The 20818-nt window shown below is 41.2% G+C and overlaps 1 protein-coding gene across 6 annotated transcripts; it reads right to left on the minus strand.

Annotated features, from left to right (window-relative positions):
- Positions 1-43: 43 nt before the first annotated feature.
- Positions 44-19668, minus strand: antkmt (adenine nucleotide translocase lysine methyltransferase). Of its 6 annotated transcripts, none has more exons than XM_072268981.1 (6): positions 19614-19668; positions 16811-16971; positions 15050-15154; positions 10323-10463; positions 6707-6757; positions 44-2212 (listed from the first exon to the last, which is right to left on the minus strand). In XM_072268981.1, exons 2-6 carry the CDS (start codon positions 16967-16969, stop codon positions 2018-2020), a joined length of 651 nt encoding a protein of 216 aa, XP_072125082.1. In that variant the 5' UTR covers positions 16970-16971; positions 19614-19668; the 3' UTR covers positions 44-2017. The 6 variants fall into 6 exon arrangements, with proteins under 6 accessions (XP_072125082.1, XP_072125081.1, XP_072125085.1 ...); XM_072268980.1 differs by having other exon boundaries at positions 19596-19648; XM_072268984.1 differs by lacking the exon at positions 19614-19668 and adding an exon at positions 19586-19606.
- Between the last annotated feature and the right edge of the window lie 1150 nt (positions 19669-20818).

Genomic DNA, 20818 nt, shown 5'->3' on the forward strand with positions numbered 1-20818 from the left:
TTGGACCCAAACGTTGACTGTACTCTTTTCCATAGATGCTGCTTGGCCTGCTGTGTTCCTCCAGCATTTTGTGGAAGAGCAAAAAAAAAGCCTAATTCCTCCCTCGGACCCATGCATATATACGATCTTTGAACCCCACTTCAACACTCAACAGAAATTGCAGCCCGGCGCCATCTTAGCTTTGACCCTAATTCAGAACCTGTGTTGGTCCAGAAACATAGATTTGAATCTCACCACAGCACTTGGAAACTTTGATTAAAATAATTAAACAAAATTTGGGAAATTAGTAAGCTACTCTCTTAATGCTGACTGCTGTTGTACAAAGCCATGTAGTTCACTGATGCCTTTTGGGGAAAGAAATCTGTCTCCAACCAATAAACAAAAATATAGCAAGTGAATTTGATACCAAATTATTTGGCTTTTTTATGGGAAAGAGAAGTAAATGAATCAAACTAAACCACACACTCATGATGTGAAGGGTCTTGGCCTGAAATGTTAACTGTTTTTTCTCAGTTAGTTGGTGAATTCTAAAACCTCAGGAATCTTTGAGGCTCTTTGATCTTGGATCAAGGTCGTAGCATGACCCTGACGACTGGAAAAGGGAGAAGAAGCCAGAATAACGAAGTGTGGGGAGGGGGAAGAGAGCACGCTGGCAGGCGATAGGCGAGGGGGAAGATGGGTTTCTGGGGGAGGAGGGTAAAGTGAGAAGCTGGGAGGTGGAAAAGGTTTCTGGGGGAGGTGGAGAAGCTGAAGGAGGAGGAAACTAACTAAGTGGATCATGGGAGAAAGGGAAGGAGGGTGCCAGATGGAGGTGATGGGCAGAGGTGAAAAAGTGAAGGAATAAGAGGGGAACCAGAGTGACAAATGAAAAAAGGGAGAAGTGGAGGGGTCTCCTTCCTCCTTCCTTTTGAATCCTGATGAAAAGTATTGGCCCAAAACAATGCCTGTTTATTCTTTTCATAGATACTGCCGGATCTGCTGAGTTCCTCCAGCATTTTGTGTGTAATGCCAGAGGAAATGGTTGCAGCAGATACAATAACATTTAAAAGAAACTTGGACAGGTACATGAAGTGGAAAGGTTTAGAGCAGGGATACCCAATCTGGGGTCCGTGGACCACTCAGTTAATGGTAGAGGTTCATGGCATAAAAAAGGTTGGGAACCCTTGGCTTAAAAGGAAATGGACGAAGCATGGGTAACTGCGAACAGCTTTGTTGGGGAACTTGGTTAGCATTGTTGAGTTGAGTTGAAGAGTTTGTATCAATGCTGTATTACGCTGTCACTCATATTCAGGGTTTGTATTAATCTAAGAATTTATTGTCTGAGGGATAACCTTTGCATAAACCACTCTAGTCAGTAAGCTGTTTACTCTTAAAAGTTTAAGTCACATATCTATAATACTTAACTACAATATATCATGCTTCAGTCATTCTTGCTTATCCTTACCAATTAACTTAACCACTTTTACAACTATTATCCCTAAAATCAATAACGGTTAGTTATATATTTTGAATAATAAAGGGAAAGCTTCTTTTGATTTCTTTAGTTCAGAAGAATTATCAATGACAGAATGGTGGCAGAACATCAACAGTCCATTTTTAAAATGAGGACGTTCCAAATGCACAACGCCAAACCCCATTTTCTTGCCCATACTGTAAAACTTTACACTCTCAACTGATGGAATAGATTCCAATTTAAACCCACAGGGGCTGTTCTTCTAAATGCCTGCTGTAACTGTGTGGAAAGATTGGTGGATATCCTGCAGAAATGCAATTCCTACAGTTCCTAATTATTCATGCCATTTTCCCTGGAGAAACTAATGTTCCATTTGATAAAGTTTTACAGAAGAATGATACAATTAAACCTGGAAAGCAGTACTGTCTAATAAATATGTATTTCTGAAAAAAAAACAATGCTGTGGTTATGAAAGTTATTTTTCATGCAACTTGCAGCTAAAAATATAAAATAACTGTCCCTTCTTTAATTCATGCATCTGCAGTAAGGGTTTGACAGCTGCTGTCACACTGCTGTTCCTTCCTGTGCAATTTGGGATTTATTTTCTTGACGTAGTCTTTTGGCACTGTAAAGCCAGGCTCGATCCACTCCTTCACCGACCGTGCAGCATGGTTTCCAGCTTGGGAAAGGGAAACGACCAGCGACAATCCAGGAGTCTTCCGGAAGTTCAGACAACAGCTTGGCCTCTAGTAAAGAAAGCTGCACAGAAAGAGGTATCTTTGAATTATTTTCACTAACCAACCCGCTAACCAGCATTCTAACTGGTTGCATCACCGTCTGGTAAGAAGGGACCACTGCACAAGATTGGAAATAGCTGCAGAAAGTTGTACACTCTGTCTGCTCCGTCATGGGCACTGGCCTCACGAGCATCCAGAACACCTGTAAAAGGTGATGCCTCAAAAAGGTGGCATTCTTCATTAGGAACCCATCACCCAGGGCATGCCCTCTTCTCATTTCTACCATCAAGGAGGTGGTACAGGAGCCTGAAGACACACACTCAGCATTTCAGGAACAGCTTCTCTTTCATCTCCCCCCACCAGATTCCTGAATGGACAATGAACCCATGAACACTATCTCAGTATTTTTACTTCCTCTCCTTGTGACTGCATGGAATTGTCCGGGTTCTCCAGTTTCCTCCCACGTCCCAAAGATAAATGGATTAGTCTGTTAATTGATCACATGGGCTTGTTGGGCCTGAAGGGCTTATTATAGTGCTGTATCTCTAAATAAATAATCCGATAAAGTAGTTTGCAACACACACAAAATACTGGAAGAACTCAGCAGGCCAGGCAGTATCTATGGAAAAGAGGACAGTTGGCGTTTCAGGCCGAGACCCTTCAGAGTCCTGCATGGATTTCCTGCATCTGCAGATTTTCTCCCGTTTCAGATACAGTAGTGCACAAGTCTTAGGCATATACAGTACATATAGCTAGGGTACCTAAGATTTTTGCACAATACCGTATTTGTCAACGTGGAGGGGACAGCAAGTTTGTAAATCTGGCGGGAGCAAGGGATGTCGGGAATGGTGAGGGTGCAGAGTCACAGGAGGCGTTCGGAACAGGTGGCAGAGAAGGCGTACCAGGGGCAGGGGATGGGGTGGCACAGATGCAGACACATCCCTGAGACACCAGGCAAGGTCATTTAATTCCAAACAATTGGTTTATTGATCATTACAGAATGTTTATCTGGTGTTTCCTGTTCCCTCCTCCTTCCTTCCCCTATTCTTAACCACAATTCCCCTCCCTCTCTCTGCCCCTTTTCTCACTCTCAATCCACAATAGAGCCCCATATCAGAATCAGGTTTCTCATCACTCTCATATCATGAAATTTGTTTTTTTCTTGTGGCAGCAGTATAATGCAATATATAAAACTACTACAATACCATGCAAAAGTCTTAGGCACCCTAGCTCGCTCGCACTCACTCACTCACTCACTCACACTCTCTCTCTCTCTCTCTCCCTATGTGTGTGTGTGTGTGTGTGTGTGTGTCTCTCTAAGACTTGCACAGTACTGTAGATTCGAGGGTCTGAGTTATAGAGTGCGGCTGTGCAGATTGAGACTTTCTCACTGCAGCTTAAGAGGATGAGGGCAATCTCAGAGAGATGTATAAAATTATGAGGGTTATTGATAGGGTGAAAGCGCACATATTTTTCCTCAGGTTGGGAAATTAAGAATTAGAGGGCACAGTCATGTGATGGGAGAGATTTAACAGGAGCAACTTTTTCAGCCATAGGGTGGTCAATCTACAGAATGAGCTGCTAGAGGAAGTGGTTGAGGTACGTGGAGAGGGAAGATTAAGAGGGATGTGAGCCAAATGCCTGCAAATGGAATAAGCTCAGATGGGGATCTTGGCGTCAACCGGATCAGAAGAGCTTGTTTCTGTGCTGTGTGGTTGTGACTCTAACCCAAAGAAAAAGCTAATGTTGTCCCCAAACTCTCCTTCAGGTCAGAGCAAACCTTACCTACCCTGAGCCAGCACCCCCCAGGGCAGCTTTCAGAAAACATTTGTCACAGTTTTGAACAAGGGCCCATTTGTAGTCAGGTAGAAGCCCTCAGTAATACTGCTGTTATAATACCATAAGCTCATAAGATATAGAAACAGAATTAGGTCATCATCATGGCTGATCTATTTTTCCTATCAGCCCCAATCACCTGCCTTCTCCCTGTATCCCTTCATGCCCTGACCAATCAAGAATCTATCAGCCTCGGCCTTAACCTCTCCACAGCTGCCAGTGGCAATGAATTCCACAGATTCACCACTCTCTGGCTAAAGAAATACCTCCTCATCTCCATTCCAAAAGGACACCCCTCTATTCTGGTCTTAGACTCTCCCACCAGAGGCAATATCCCCTCTATGCACACTCTATCAAGGCCTTTCACCCATTCAAGAGGTTTCAATGAGGTCACCCCTCATTCTTCTGAATTCAGTGAATACAGGCCCAGAGCCATCAAATGCTCTTCATATGACAAGCCACTCAATCTTGGAATCATTTTCATAAACCTCCTTTGAACCTCCTCCAGTTTCAGAACATCTAAGGGGTCAAAAACTACTCACAATATTCCAAGTAAGGCCTCACCAGTGCTTAATAAAGTCTCAACATTACATCCTTGCTTTTATATTCTAGTCCTCTTGAAATGAATGTTAACATTGCATTTGCCTTCCTCACCACAGACTCAAACTGTAAATTAACCTTGAGGGAATCCTGCAAATGGACCCCCAAATCCCTTTGCACCTTAGATTTTTATATTTTCTCTCCTTTTAAAAAAAGTCAACCCTTTCATTTCTTCTTCCAAAATGCATGACCATACATTTCTCATCACTGTATTCCACCTGCCATTTCTTTGCCCATTCTCCTAATCTATGCAAGTCCTTCTGTACCCTCTCTACTTCCTCAAAGTTACCTGCCTCTCACCTGTCTTCATATTGTCGGTAAACTTTGCAAGAAATACATCAATTCTATCATCTAAGTCATTCACATATAATCTAAAAAGCATTGGTCCCCACACAGATCCCAGCAGAACAACACTAGTCCACCGGCAGCCAACCAGAAAAGTCTCCTTTTATTCCTACTTTTTGCCTCCTGCCAATCGGCCAGTGCTTTATCCATACTAGAATCTTCCCTGTAATACCATGGGTTCAAGGCTTGTTAACCAGCCTCATGTGTGGCACCTTGTCAAATGCCTTCTTAAAATCCAAATACATAACATCAACCAATTCTTTATCCATCCTGCTTGCTGTTTCTTCAAATAATTCCAACGGATTTTTCAGGCAAGATTTTCCCTTGAGGAAACCATATTGTCTATGGCCTATTTTATCATGTGCCTCCAAGTACCTTGAAATCACATCCTAAATAATAGACTCCAACATCTTCCCAACCTCTGAAGTCAGGCTAACTGGCCTGTAATTTCCCTTTTCTGCATCTCTCCCTTCTTGAAGAGCGGAGCAACATTTGCAATTTTCCAGTCTTCTGGAACCTTTCCAGAATTTAGTGATTCTTGGAAGTTCATTGCTAATGCCCCCACAATCCCCTCAGTCACCACTTTCAGAACCCCGGGGTGTACACCATCTGGTTCAGGTAAATTATCTACCTCCAGACCTTCCAGTTTCCCAAGAAACTTTTCCCTAGTAATGGTAACTTCACACACTTCATGACCCCTGACGCCTGGAACTTCCACCATACTGCTAGTGTCTTCCACAGTGAAGACTGATGCAAAATATGTATTCAATTTACCCACTATTTCCTTGTACACCATTACTACCTCTCCAGCATCATTTTCAATGGTCTGATAGCCACCCTCGCCTCTCTTTTACAGTTTATGTATCTGAAAAAGCTTTTGGTATCCCCTTTAATATTATTGGCTAGCTTACTTTCATATTCCAGCTTTACTTTCTTAATTATCTTTTTAGTTGCCTATTGTTGGTATTTAAAAGTTTGCATTCCTCCAACTTCCCACTAATTTTTGCTCCATTATATGCCCTCTCTTTGGCTTTTATGTTGGCCTTGACGTCTCTAGTTAGCCGCGGTTGAATCATCTTGCCTTTGGTATGTTTAGCTTTATACAAAAATCATCTTTTTACAAAGTTATTTTTATTTTAAGAATGCAGAAATCTCTTTCTTGTTTCAATTCTGAGAGGATTGGTGTGGTAAGCATTAACTATAAATCTTTTCCTTTGATTCAGTTCTATTATTAACGATACTACTATAATTAAGTTACAATGAAATTGTTTTCTGACTTCTAGAATCTGATGAGTGTTAGTACTTTGCCTATAAGGAGACAAGCAATTATATGGAATAATCCAATAGATCACACTAGAATGACAAGGATCCTCTACTCAAAACTTTATTACTGTATATTTATGTAGATTTAAAAGACAGATTTACGGTCTGCATTAGAGAATGTACAATGAAATAAGAGGAATAAAGAAAAATGTTGTCACATACATTATATACAGTATGTTTGGAAGAATGCTTCTAACAATACTGGGTAAAGACTCACGTAGTTTCTAATTGGATGAATGAGAAAAAGTACATGTATGTATTTGTACTGGGAACATGGGGAAAGGAGAGAGGAGTAATAGAGGTAGATGGGGAGAGGGTTAGGGGTTTTAGAGGGGGGGATTGGAGGGGGAGGGGGGTTGGAGGGGGGAGGGGGAAGGGAACGGAAAGGGAGATATGATAAAATTCCACTTACCACACTGGGAGCTAGGAAAACTGTTACATTGGAACAGTGTGACAGATCAACCTAATAAAAATAAGAACATCCATTATCATCAATATTTGGGAGATTATTTCTGAGCATAATATTTGTGTATTTTATATCATTGTAAAAATAAGGATAATAATTTTAAATACAAAACTTTGTTACTGAATAGTCCACGAATTTCCTGTAATTTTCCAGTCTCTCAAGGCCCCTCTCACTAAAATGCTGCATAATGAAAAGCAAGATGAATTTAAAAGAGCACAGAGGCTGGAAGTCTGAAATAAAAGCATAAAATACTGGATGTGGAGCATCTTTTGAGAGAGTAAAAGCTAGTGTTTCAATTCATTGACCTTTACTCAGAATTGAAAGTTGGTGATATAAATAGGTGTTCAGCAGTACAGAGACAGAGACAGATAAAGGATGGGTGGGATGCTTCTATAATGAGTCAACTTTGTTCCAATAATTTTCAATCAAATATTTTGACATTCTGAATCAAAATCAGAATCAGGTTTATTATCATCGGCATGTGTTGTGAAATTTGTTAACATAGTAGCACCAGTAATGCAATACATGATAATACAGAAAGAATAAATTAATCAATTACATTATGTATATATAAGTATATTAAATAGGTTAAAAATAGTGCAAAAAAAATAGAAGAAATATATATTTAAAAAAGTGAGGTAGTGTTCATGGACTCAATGTCCATTTGGGAATCAGATGGCAGAGGGGAAGAAGCTGTTCCTGAATCGATGAGTGTGTGCCTTCAGGCTTCTGTACCTCCTTCAATGAGAAGAGAGCATGTCCTAAGTGATGGAGGTCTTTAATGATGGACGTCGCCTTTCTGAGGCATGCTCCTTGAAGATGTCTTGGATATTACGGGGGCTAGTAACCAAGATGTTCTCCGTGTATTATACATCACTTCAGACCATAATGGTTCTCAATGGCAGATTTTAACATTAAATCTTGAAAAGGTATTTACATAATGTTGATAGTTCCCTTCTGATCCAATCAGTTACTTCACAAGGCTGGTCCTTTCAGCTTTTTGATATATCTCTCGCTATAAAATCTGTTCATCTTAAATAGGAAAGTAGCACACAGACAGAATTAAAACCTTTGCTATTCTAGAACAAGATTTTAAGTTTACTGTTTGTACCTACCATAATGATACTTGCATTATTTTACAATGCTTGAATTTGTTAGCCTGAAGAAAATGAGCATCTAAATGTAATTTCACATAGGTGCAATTTCAAGTTGAAATTTATTGTCATTCAACCATGCACATGTATACAGCTAAATGCTAAATGAAACTTTGTTCCTCTGGAAGATGCAAAACACGGTAGATATAGTCACATACAGTGTAGACTGTAGCTGCAATCCAGCACATACAGTCACAAAATAATATTAGCACAATTCCCTGAATGAGATAGCCTGAAGATTGACAGGTTAACATAGTGTGCGAAGTGCACTTTATATAAGACAGTCTACTGTAACGTTACTGGCACTATTATCCAGAGGATTGGGAGACTTTTAAGGAGCAACAGAAGATAACTGAAAAGGCAATACAGGGGGAAAAGATGAGGTACGAAGGTAAGCTAGCCAAGAATTTAAAGGAGGATAGTAAAAGCTTCTTTACGTATGTGAAGAGGAAAAAATTAGTTAGACCAAAGTTGGGCCCTTGAAGACAGAAATGGGTGAAATTATTATGGGGAACAAGGAAATGGCAGACGAGCTGAACAGGTACTTTGGATCTGTCTTCACTAGGGAAGACACAAGCAATCTCCCAGATGTAATTGTGGCCAGAGGACCTAGGGTAACGGAGGAACTGAAGGAAATTCACATTAGGCAGAAAATGGTGTTGGGTAAATTGATGGGACTGAAGGCTAATAAATCCCCAGGGCCTGATGGTCTGTATCTCAGGGTACTTACGGAGGTGGCTCTAGAAATCGTGGACGCATTGGTAATCATTTTCCAATGTTCGGATTCAGGATCAGTTCCTGCAGATTGGACAGTAGCTAATGTTATCCCACTTTTTAAGAAAGGAGGGAGAGAGAAAACAGGCAATTATAGACCAGTTAGTCTGACATCAGTGGTGGGGAAGATGCTGGAGTCAATTATAAAAGATGAAATAGCGGCATATTTGGATAGCAGTGGCAGGATAGGTCCGAGTCAGCACGGATTTACGAAGGGGAAATCATGCTTGACTAATCTTCTGGAATTTTTTGAGGATGTAACTATGAAAATGGACATGGGAAAGCCAGTGGATGTAGTGTACCTGGACTTTCAGAAAACCTTTGATAAGGTCCCATATAGGAGATTAATGGGCAAAATTAGAGCACATGGTATTGGGGGTAGGGTACTGACATGGATAGAAAATTGGTTGGCAGACAAGAAACAAAGAGTAGGGGTTAATGGGTCCTTTTCAGAATGGCGGGCAGTGACTAGTGGGGTACCACAAGGCTCGGTGCTGGGACCGCAGCTATTTACAATATACATTAATGATTTAGATGAAGGGATTAAAAGTAACATTAGCAAATTTGCAGATGACAAAAAGCTGGGTGACAGTGTGAAATGTGAGGAGGATGTTATGAGAATGCAGGGCGACTTGGACAGGTTGGGTGAGTGGGCAGATGCAGTTTAATGTGGATAAATGTGAGATTATCCACTTTGGTGGCAAGAACAGGAAGGCAGATTACTATCTGAATGGTGTCAAGTTAGGAAAAGGGGAAGTACAATGAGATCTAGGTGTCCTTGTTCATCAGTCACTGAAAGTAAGCATGCAGGTACAGCAGGCAGTGAAGAAAGCTAATGGCATGTTGGCCTTCATAACAAGGGGAGTTGAGTATAGGAGCAAAGAGGTCCTTCTGCAGTTGTACAAGGCCCTGGTGAGACCCCATCTGGAGTATTGTGTGCAGCTTTGTTCTCCAAATTTGAGGAAGGACATTCTTGCTATGGAGGGAGTGCAGCAGAGGTTCACTGGGTTAATTCCAGGGATGGCGGGAATGTCATATGTTGAAAGATTGGAGCGACTGGGCTTGTATACACTGGAATTTAGAAGGATGAGAGGGGATCTGATCGAAACATATAAGATTATTAAGGGATTGGACACGCTAGAGGCAGGAAACATGTTCCTGATGTTGGGGGAGTCCAGAAGCAGAGGCCACAGTTTAAGAATAAGGGGTAGACCATTTAGAATGGAGTTGAGGAAAAACTTTTTCACACAGAAGGTTGTGGATCTGTGGAATGCTCTGCCTCACAAGGCAGTGGAGGCCAATTCTCTGGATTCTTTCAAGAAAGAGTTAGATAGAGCTCTTAAAGATAGTGGAGTGAAGCGATATGGGGAGAAGGCAGAAACAGGGTACTGATTGTAGATGATCAGCCATGATCCCAGTGAATGGTGGTGCTGGCTCGAAGGGCCGAATGGCCTACTCCTGCACCTATTGTCTATTGTAATAAAACATTTTTCATAAAAAATTAGAAGTAACCAGTGCAGGATAAGAGTGTTTTCTGTAAGTTCATATTTAAATCTGAGAAAACTTGAGGAAAATCATTACTATCAAGTGATGGAACTCTTCCACTCAATAAGTCAAAATGATTTTATATCTACCTGCCACAGATCTTGTTTCACATAAGAAACCTTGTCAAGGTAGCCTGCTCTCCAAGCGTGGAACTGTGACAACCTGATGAGCCATGGGTTCAATTCGTAGCCAACAGCTGGGTGGAAGCCATGCTTGCTAGCTTCCAAAACCTATGGAATACAGGGGACTTGGTGAATTAATACTGCAAGGAAAACACACCTACAATGGAATTTGGGGAAAAAAAGCAAACTCATCCCGAATTTAAGTGAAACTTAACAGCTGCATCAATTTTTCTTTCACAGTTCATTGAACAGAAGCAACCATTCAGCCCAACTGCTCTTTGTGCCTGAGTCCATATTTTAAACAAGCATCCTGTTCAACATGCTTATAAGCTTTGGATAACTGCAATTATCAGTTGTGGGTCATTTGCGGACATACTCTTCTCTGTTAGAGATGGTAAGATTCAAGTTCCTCTCTAGGAGCTTGAAGACAAAGATCTAGGCTGACACTCAACACCTGCTCTTTCATAGTGGCACTACGGTGTTTGGAGAGGCCACATGGAAAGTCCATAATGAACAGGAACAGAATTAGCCCATCTTGTTCATCAAGTCTGCTCTGTCATTCAATCATGCCGATTTTTTTCAGTCCCATTCTCCCACCTTCTCCCCAAAACCCTTAACCCCTTTACCAATCAAGAAACCATTAATTTCTTCCTTAAATACACCCAATGATTTGTCTGCCAACACCGCCTATTGCAAATGCATTCCACAGGAAGTTACCATCAAGGATCTTTATCCCAGAGGATCTGAGCAATATTGATCTCTGCCTTTACAATGAAGCAGTTCACATTCTACATGAATTTCCAACAGTTACTCTTTCAAGCACCAGATTATTTCTTTACATTATACGCTGTTATGTAAAAGACTGATACAGGCTTAATGGTGGCCCATTATGGGCTGTGAGATTTTATGATGCAAGAACCTTCGGCAAGCTTCTTCTAATTATTTGTTGTTAACATCTTTCATTTGTAATGAACAGAGAGTCAACGCAAAACTTTTATTGTTAATAACTGTATTGAATAAGGACTCACAGTCAACGAATGGTTTTCTTGTATGTAATTATTTTTATTTTGTAATATTTCTGAATAAAGTATTTTTGGAAAAAAAAAAATAATTTGTTGTTTGCCAAGTGTTGACTGTCAACGACAGGTCACTGCAAAAGCAACTCGATGTGTTAGTCATCCCAAGTCACACTCCATCTGTGATGTTTACCAGATGAGCAGCTTATAGACCTCTGCTAGCACTACTGTTACTAGGAAATGCTCAAGAGGGACTTGCTCTATTTTTCCTTAAAACTAGAGGAGTCATTCAGCCAAGAACTACAGAATGGAATGATACGTGATTAAAAACTCCCTCATGAGTGGGCCAGGCATTTCCTGTAGACAAAAAAGGCAAGATTAAAATACAACACAAGGGCAAGATGCCAACAGTTATTTTCTCGTTAGCATCGTTTTCTAGAAGCAGCACATAACCCCACGGCTCCTTGCTGACCTTCAAACAATTCACTTCTACTTTGCAAGTTTGGTTTAAATCTGCCTTCACTTGCAGGGTAAGAAAAACAGGAACATGGAATCTGTCTAATGGGCTGCAAAATAAAATAGCAGGCCGTTTCTTGTTCCTAATCTCACTTGCATAACCTTGATATGAGATATCTCTGTGCAAGCAGAGAAGGCAGCATTCAGCTCATACACTGCTGCAATCAAATAGCTCACTAGATCTCATTGGTCAGACTTGGGATTCCCAGCAGAACAGTGAGTATTTCAGCAATGTTTCCAGGGTAATTAAGCCTTTTAGCACATCACCCCATATTCCTGTTGGAGGGGAGACGACTCATTACGACAAACAGTGCCATGTCACCAATAGCAGCCTTGTCTCCAGTTGTTGTGTTCCAATCCCTGAACCCCTCTACCTTCCTTTCCTCTACCTTTGTCCTATTATCTCCTTATCTGAATCGATGTCAAATTGATGTCCTTCTTCCCTTCATTATGCCTTCCTGGCCAGGGAACCATACAGCAATCAACCACAAATTTCAGTGTTTGAGTAATCCTGGGAATACATCTGATCTTTTCCCTTTTCTCTAAAGTATGCATCCTGTATAGCATTAGAAATTTTTTCCTTGATCTAAGCACAAGAAAAATTCAAACAAATTTCTCTTGACAGGGGTGTGAAATTAAGCCCACAATTCACCATAAGGTAATTGATTCCCCCCAGGTGTATAATCTTGGGAAGGGACTATGTGAGGTTCTAAATAAAGGCAGCATGGTAGTGCCGTGGTTAACACAATCACTTCACAGCAACAGCAATCAGGGTTCGATTCCCACTGCTGTCTTTAAGGAGTTTGTACATTCTTCCCATGGCTACATGGGTTTCCTCCCACATTTCAAAGACGCACAAGTTAAGGTTAGTAAGTTGTGGGCATGCTATGTTGGTGCCTGAAGCATGGTGACACTCGCGGGCTGTTCGACGCACAATCCTCACGGATTTGATCTGATCCAGACATATTTCATTGCATGTTTCAACGTAGATGTGACAAATAAAGCTATTTTCTCTTTAAGTAAGACTCACCCTGCAGCTACAGAATAAAATATTCCAATATTTTAAAAATACTGAAGAAGGCTGGGTTAACAGATTAATTATAATATAAACATCCACCATCATTTTAATTTTAATGAATCAGCAGTGTCGTAGAGAATCAGGCTGGTGGGAAAATATTTTCCATTTGGCTTGGAGTTACATTTTCATTTAATGGAGAAAAGAATTGTCCACTTTGTGTTACTGCACCTCCTATCCAGATAGAGAAGGTACTAAGGTTCTAGCAAACCTGACAGAACTGGAGAAGATTCTGCTCCTATGTCGTACAAAGGCAGGAGGGTGGGCTTGAGAGAGATAATAAAGCAGCCATAACGGAAAGGCAGAGCAGACTCGATGGGTCAAGCGGCCTAATTCTGTTCCTATCTGTTACGACTAGGGTTTACAATGAAGTTACAAACTATTGCTGGAGGAAGTACAACGAGATCTAGGTGTCCTTGTTCATCAGTCACTGAAAGCAAACATGCAAGTACAGCAGGCTGTGAAGAAAGCTAATGGCATGTTGGCCTTCATAACAAGGGGAATTGAGAGGTCCTTCCGCAGTTGTACAGGGCCGTGGTGAGACCACACCTGGAGTATTATGTACAGTTTTGGTCTCCAAATTTGAGGAAGGACATTGTAGCTATGGAGGGAGTGCAGCGTAGGTTCACAAGGTTAACTTCCGCGATGGCAGGACTGTCATATGTTGAAAGATTGGAGCGACTGGGGTTATATACACTGGAATTTAGAAGGATGAGAGGGGATCTGATTGAAACACATAAGACTATTAAAGGATTGGACACGCTAGAGGCAGGAAACATACTCCCAATGTTGGGGGAGTCCAGAACCAGAGGCCAAAGTTTAAGAATAAGAGGTAGACAATTTAGAACAGAGTTGAGGAAAAACTTTTTCACACAGAGGGCTGTGGTTCTGTGGAATGCTCTGCCTCAAAAGGCAGTGGAGGTCAATTCTCTGGATTCTTTCAAAAAAGTTAGATAGAGCTCTTAAAGATAGCGGAGTGAAGGGATATGGGGAGAAGGCAGGAACAGGGTACTGATTGTGGATGATCAGCCATGATCACAGTGAATGGTGGTGCTGGCTCAAAGGGCCGAATGGCCTACTCCTGCACCTATTGTCTATTGGAACTCAGCGGGTCAAGCAGCAGCTGTGAGTGAGGGTTGGAGAATGCAGTTTGAAAGAATTGAAAGCCCTGTAATGAGCTGAAGAATCTAAAGTGTGAGGAGAGATTGACGAGGCTGGGGCTCTTTTTCATGCAAGAAAGAGAAGATGTGGAAGAAATTTAGTAAAAAAACAACCTGTTATATTAATGCTGCTTATATTGTAAATACATGCTGGCATTTAAGTATTTATGCATATTTTTCCATATCTATACTTTTAAATTTATTTTGACATAATTCTTTATAAATATTTTTTTTTGTTGCCTGTGGCACCAACACACCACAGCAAATTCCCAACACATGTAAATGTATATGATGATTAAAGTTAATCCTTGAAAAATATTGAGGGAGCTGAGAAGGGTGAAAAAGAAGAAATTATTTCCGTATCGCAGGAAGATCGGGAACCGGGGGCATAGGTCTAAGGTAGAATAATTTTAAGGGTCTTTGAAGACTAATCTTTTAATTCAGAGAAAGGACGTTTGGAATTCACGGCTGGAAAGAGTGGTCAAGGCGGAAACTTTCATCACATTTACAAGGTACCTGGATGAACACTTGATCTACTAAAACTTGCAGAACTATGATCTGAGAGCTGAGGATTGGGATTAACCCAAGTAATTGTGCACAGACACAAAGAGGTGCATGGGCTTCCAGTATATCTCTGATTCCCTGAGGGCTGTTTCAAGAACTGACAGGAACTGAGGCACTACATGCTTACCACTTTGGCAACTGGGAATCATGTTCAAAATTGTACAAAAGTCATCAACCTACATCTTCAAAGTTAATCAAACAACATGATTAAGTAACTCTTACTAAATGAGGCAAATTATATCTGGCTACAAAAACAAATCTTTAAGGTATTGTCATTTTCTATGCTGTGAAATCCAATTACAAAGGTTGAATAGCGTGCTACTCGCAGAATCAGGATGTTTTTATTCCAAATGTTTTACATACAATTCTGCCATCACCTGATCCTAAGTCCACCATCTTGCCAGACCGGCCTTTAAGCAACGTCATCACATTCTGCACTTGCTTGCGGCTTGCAGGTATGTACGGCACCTGGTAAAAGATAAAGCCATATTTCCTAATTCTGCTGAAATACCGTCACTAACAAAAGATCTTGATTTCTTCAAAAGCTTAAAAACTTCAAAATCATGCCAAAGAAATTAAGTTAAGAACTTAGTTTAAAAAAACATAAAAGGAAGATATAGTGAAGAGTAACCCTTAGTCTGTTGATTGATAGCAATTTTCTATCCCTGAGAAACGTATGCCAGATTAGATGATGGACAGTGGCTGTGAAGCCATTTAGATTACAATAGATTTTAGGATAGGTTGGATTTCTTTCTGTCAGTTCAATGATTATAACTGAATGGTAAGTAACGTCTTGTTAACTAAAGATCAGTCTAAGGGCAGGAACCAAAACATCTTTTGTGTGAAGCAACTTTTAAAGGATGGTAGGGCACTTGAAGGATTTTCTTCAGTATCGTGGTTAACAAAGTGCTATTACACAGTGCATTCCTGAGTTTGGAGTTCAATTCTGGTGCCACCTGTAAGGAATTTGTACGTCACCCCCCCCCCCACCCCTTGTGAATGTGTGTGTTTCCTCTAGGAGCTCCAATTTCCTCTCACAGTCCAAAGATGTACTGGTTTGTAGGTTAATTGGTCATTGTCAATTATCCTGTGATTAGGTTAGGGTTAAATCGGTTAGTTGCTGGGCAGTGCAACTCATTGGGCTGGAAGGTCCTGTTCTACGCTCTCTTTAAATAAATAAGCAAATTACTAGCAAACGAGGTCATATTTGTGGACAACATGCTCAGTTTGTGATCTCAGTGAGAAAATGGAAGAGGGACATAAATAGTGGGAGGAATCTGCAATAGGGCTGTCCATTTTCATAAGATGGAAATGGTTCCTTAAGTGCAAATATGTGTCTCTACTTCCATAGGAGTTTGCAAAGACTCCGGATGACATCTAAAACTTTGACAAACTTCTGTAGGTGTGTGGTGGAGCTAAAACATCTTTTGACTGGCTGCATCACAACCTGGTTTGGAAATACCAATGCCATTGAATGGAAAATCCTACAAATGTTGTGGACATAGCCCATCTTGGGTAAAACGCTCCCCACCATGGAGCACATCTACACGAAATGCTGTTGCAGGAAAGCAACATCCATCATCAGTGCCCCCCCCCCCCCCACCACTGAGGCCATGCTCTCTTTGTGCTGCTGTCATCAGGATGGTGAACAGGAGCCTCAGGACTCACACCACCAGGTTCAGGAACAGTTATTACCCCTCAGCTATCAGGCTCTTGAACCAAAGGGGGATAACTTCACTTGCCCCATCACTGAAATGTTCCCACAACCTATGGACTCACTTTCAAGGACTCTTCATCTCATTTCTCAATATTTATTGCTTATTTATTTATTGTTATTACGTCTTTCTTTTTGTATTTGCACAGTTTCTTGTCTTTCTCACACTGGTTGAACGCCCAGTTGGTGAGGACTTTCATTGATACTGTTATGGTTCACAGATTTATTGACTTTGCCCGCAAGACAATGAATCTCACAGTTGTATATGGAGACATATATGTACTTTGAAAATAAATTTATTTTGAACTTTGATAAGCATATTTTATCCTGAAGTTAAAAGTAATTCTGTGGTGTTTAACAGAAGAGAAATTTACTAAATATTCGTGCTAGCTGTTTAAGAATACTCCTACCTGTAACCTTAGAGGTACCCTCCTGAAACCAGGCATCAGTATGCCTGCCCATACTATATAGGCAGTTAAGCCAGTGCATCCAGCAATCTGCAATAAACCCCAGCCACCAATTGACTGGTTCTTGAGGACGGCTTCTCCTTCAGTGTCATCCTGGTCCATTCCTAAAGAAAATCAAATTGTTGAAATGTATTGCTACGTATATGTAATTCTTAGACTTAAACAGAAAAACAGTTCTGAGTGATGCACTGTATTCTGCTAAATGGTAAGGCTGGGAGCATCAAATGTATGACACAGGGGGTGTTCATGTTTACTATTTTGTGAATATATACCCAGCTTATAAATGCCATGGAAATTAGCTTTTTGCAGAAGTAGTACAGTACATTATAAATCACATAAACTTAAATTAACATAAATTATACATAACAAAAGAACACTGAAAATAATCAACTGTCCAGCCTATTGGGTCAATGCTGGACTAAAAAAAAGGGTGTGTTTTGATAGATTAGATGCACAGAATGGGCATCCTTGCCTAAACTTTCATTGTTTTTTCCTCACGGCACACCATGGCTACAGTGCGCACAGTCTACAAATCACACTTCAACACACCAAAACTTCTTCATTAGCATTCACCCCCCCCGCCCCAAACCTGCGATCTTTACCACCTTGAAAATTAACAGAATGCACACAGAAACATTCTGTATGAGTCCCTCCCAAGTATCTCACCATTCTGCATTGGATATGCAAATGCACTTCCTTCATCACCACCCATTCCAAATCCCAGAACTCCTTTATCCATCAGGAATGAAAATGAGAGCTCATTTTCTTGTCTTCCCCTCGTATTTCTGCCACATGTTGCCTTTACACTTTTGTGGACTGAGTTCTTCTTGGGATCCCATTGTCATAAAAGGTGGTACAGCAAAAACTAATCCAACAATCAAAACAACTGCCACAAGTCTGCAACCCTCACGGGATTGTTAAATTTGCACGATGCAGCCTCAGCTCCAAAGAAATAGTTGTTCCAAAGAGTCGGATTCCTAATTTCCATCATTTATTAGCAATTAGCAAACATACAATCTTGACGCGATATTAGGCGTTATCTCAACAGTCAGCAAAGTTATGACATCTCACGTCCCAAGCTACAAACTGCCACGAAATAAGCATGAGTACACAACTTATCCCCTTTGTTTTCATCCCACCTCCCCCCATGGACGTTTTCATGTTTTATTGTTTTACAACATTGAATTAGAGTGGATGTAATTTGGCTTTTTTGACACTGATCAACAGAAAAAGACTCTTTCATGTCAAAGTGAAAACAGATCTCTACAAAGTGATCTAAATTAATTGCGATTAGTTACCATAATAAACAAAATAAATGCACAATACATGGCTCCTACAGGTGGAAGGTATTTAGTTATGAAATACTGTAATGAATAAGGCTAAAGAGGAATGACTGGGATGGGATAAGGCTGAACATATCTTCTCAGATGGATGTACAAGCATGTATCGCCTCCTCTCTGCCATAAATTTTTGACTCTGCAGGCACTGGTCACCACAAAACTGTCTCTAAGACATGAATGCTTGACCATGACAAATGGCCGACACAGCATTGACTAGACACAGGTTTAAAACGTGTTGAATGAGCCACCTAACACTGTGGAGCTCAATACAGGTCAAACTGAAGATCCCCTGGGTCAGTCTAGCAACAGTGTTGTGTGAAAGTCTTAGGCACATAAAGTCCCTATAAAACGTATTCATCCCCCCCCCCCAGAAGTTTTCATGTTTTATCGTTTTACAACATTGAATCACAGTGGCTTTAATTTGGCTTTTTTGACACCTATCAAGAGAAAAAGATTTTCATCTCAAAGTGAAAACAGATCTCTAAAAAGTGATCTAAATTAAATGCAAATATAAAAACAAAATTTCATGTGATGATAAACCTGATTCTGATATGGAGCTCTGTTGTGGACTGAGAGTGGGAAGGGGGCAGGGAGAAGGGAATCATGGTTGGGAAAAGGGGAAGGGAATAGGAAGCACCAGAGACATATTGCAATAATCAATATACCAATTGTTTGGAATCAACTTATCTTGCTGGTGTCTCAGGGCTGGGTATATCTTCACCTACGCTACCCCCCACCCAGGCACCTGTCCAGCACCCATCCCGCGGTGCTCCACCCTCGCCATTCCTCCCACCAGATTTACAAACATGCTCTCCAGCCCACATTGACAAATACAATACCATGCAAACGCCTTAGGCACTCTAGCCACATATGTGCTTAAGACTTTTGCACAGAACAGTACTTTGCATTTAAGCTTACCAGAGCTGCAAATACCTTGATCAATTTTGAAGTATTTTGCCGCAAATTTTCAGCAAAATGCTCATTAATCAAAACAAGTTCGAATCAATGTTACCAAATGATCATCTTTCATACTATTTTGATTAAAGCTTTTGTAAGTGAAAACTATGTCCTGTTACATTCAGTGCCAAATCTAGAAAGCTCATTGAGGTTATTCAGGGGTTACACAGAGCTTGGAGCGCAATGTTTCTGTATTAGAGTATCCAGCAGAGAGTGGGAAGGAGCGCAAGTGCAAACAGAACATTAAAACACGGGATGCCTCGGGAGAAAGGGTGGTGGGGGGACTTATGGAGAGTTAGGGGGAGGCATGAAGGGGACCGGGAAGGTTCCGAGAGTGACGGGACGGGGGTGTGGAGTGGGAAGGGCAGCGAACTGCATCTCGGCGGGTGAAGAGGGAGGTAACGGGACGACTGGTCACTACCAACTCCTACCCCGTCCCTGACACCAACCACGCTCATCTGATCCTCCGATCTCCGCGACGGACCGGATGCGCCCGCCTTCACCTCTCCCCAAGAGCCCGGCACTTTCGTTCCACACCCAGTGACTCAGAGAACATCTGCAAAGCCCATGAAGTGCTGAAGGAACGCCGCAGGTCCGGCAGCATCTATCGAGGGAAAAGAACAGGGCTGATGAAGGGTTTCGGCCCGAAATGTCGACTGTTCATTTTCCTCCAGAGATGCCCCATGACCTGTTGAGTTCCTCCAGCATGTATGTTAAGAGAACATCAATTTGTCCCATTATCCCACCCAGTAGTGGGGTTCAATGAGTCACTTCGTTAAAACCTACCCTTTATTGTATCTCTCGTTATTGGAAACATCTGAAAATAAATTGCTGCATCCATGAAATATTTCCCACGAACAGTGCAGCTCAAAGCCTTTTGGCAGCCAATGAAATACATTTCGAAGCATTGTATTTTGATTAGTTAGAAATAGCAGTAATGCTACTATGGTCTGATAACACATTTTGATGAACATGAACGTAGACCAAAAAAAGCACAGCAACAGACCCCTTCATCCATGATGTGCCAAACTAATTAATGATACTTAGTCCCTTTTGACTGCACAAGGTCCATACCCCGTCCATTTTCTGTGTGCCTGTCTAAGAGACTATTAAACACCCTTATTGTATCTGCCTCCACCACTATCCCTGATAGTGCATTCCAGACGTGTACCACTCTGTGCAAAAAAACACTTGCTCCAAACATCTGCTTTGAACTTCCCTCCTCTCACCTTCAATGCATGCCCTCTAGTATGAGACCCTCTGAAAAAAGCTGTCTACACTATCATGCTTCTCATGATTCTATAAAGTTTTATCTGGTCTCCCCTCAGACTCTGAGGCTCCAGAATAATCAAATCCATTTGTCCAACCTCTCTTTCAATCACATACCTTCTATTCCAGGCAGCAATCCTGGCAAACCTCTTCTGTACCATTTCCTTAGAAATAAGAACATAAGAAATAGGAGCAGGAGTCGGCCATCTGGCCCGTCGAGCCTGCTCTGCCATTCAATAAGATCGTGGCTGATCTGACCATGGACTCATCTCCACCTACCTCCCTTTTCCTCATAAGTCTTAATTCCCCTACTATGCAAAAATCTATCCAACCTTGTCTTAAATATATTTACTGAAGTAGCTTCCTCTGCTTCACTTGGTAGAGA

This window comes from Mobula birostris, chromosome 9, assembly GCF_030028105.1.
Source record: "Mobula birostris isolate sMobBir1 chromosome 9, sMobBir1.hap1, whole genome shotgun sequence".
Taxonomy (NCBI): domain Eukaryota; kingdom Metazoa; phylum Chordata; class Chondrichthyes; order Myliobatiformes; family Myliobatidae; genus Mobula; species Mobula birostris.

Bases quoted from the DNA above. Each gene is read 5' to 3' on its own strand.
- antkmt (XM_072268979.1), bottom strand. From the start codon at position 17,606: ATGGATAAAGGAGTTCTGGGATTTGGAATGGGTGGTGATGAAGGAAGT. The intron at 15,155-16,810 runs GTAGGAGTATTC...ATCTTTTACCAG, and splicing joins GGGTACCTCTAAGGTTACAG to GTGCCGTACATACCTGCAAG. The intron at 10,464-15,049 runs GTATGTAAAACA...TGTATTCCATAG, and splicing joins GATCAGGTGATGGCAGAATT to GTTTTGGAAGCTAGCAAGCA.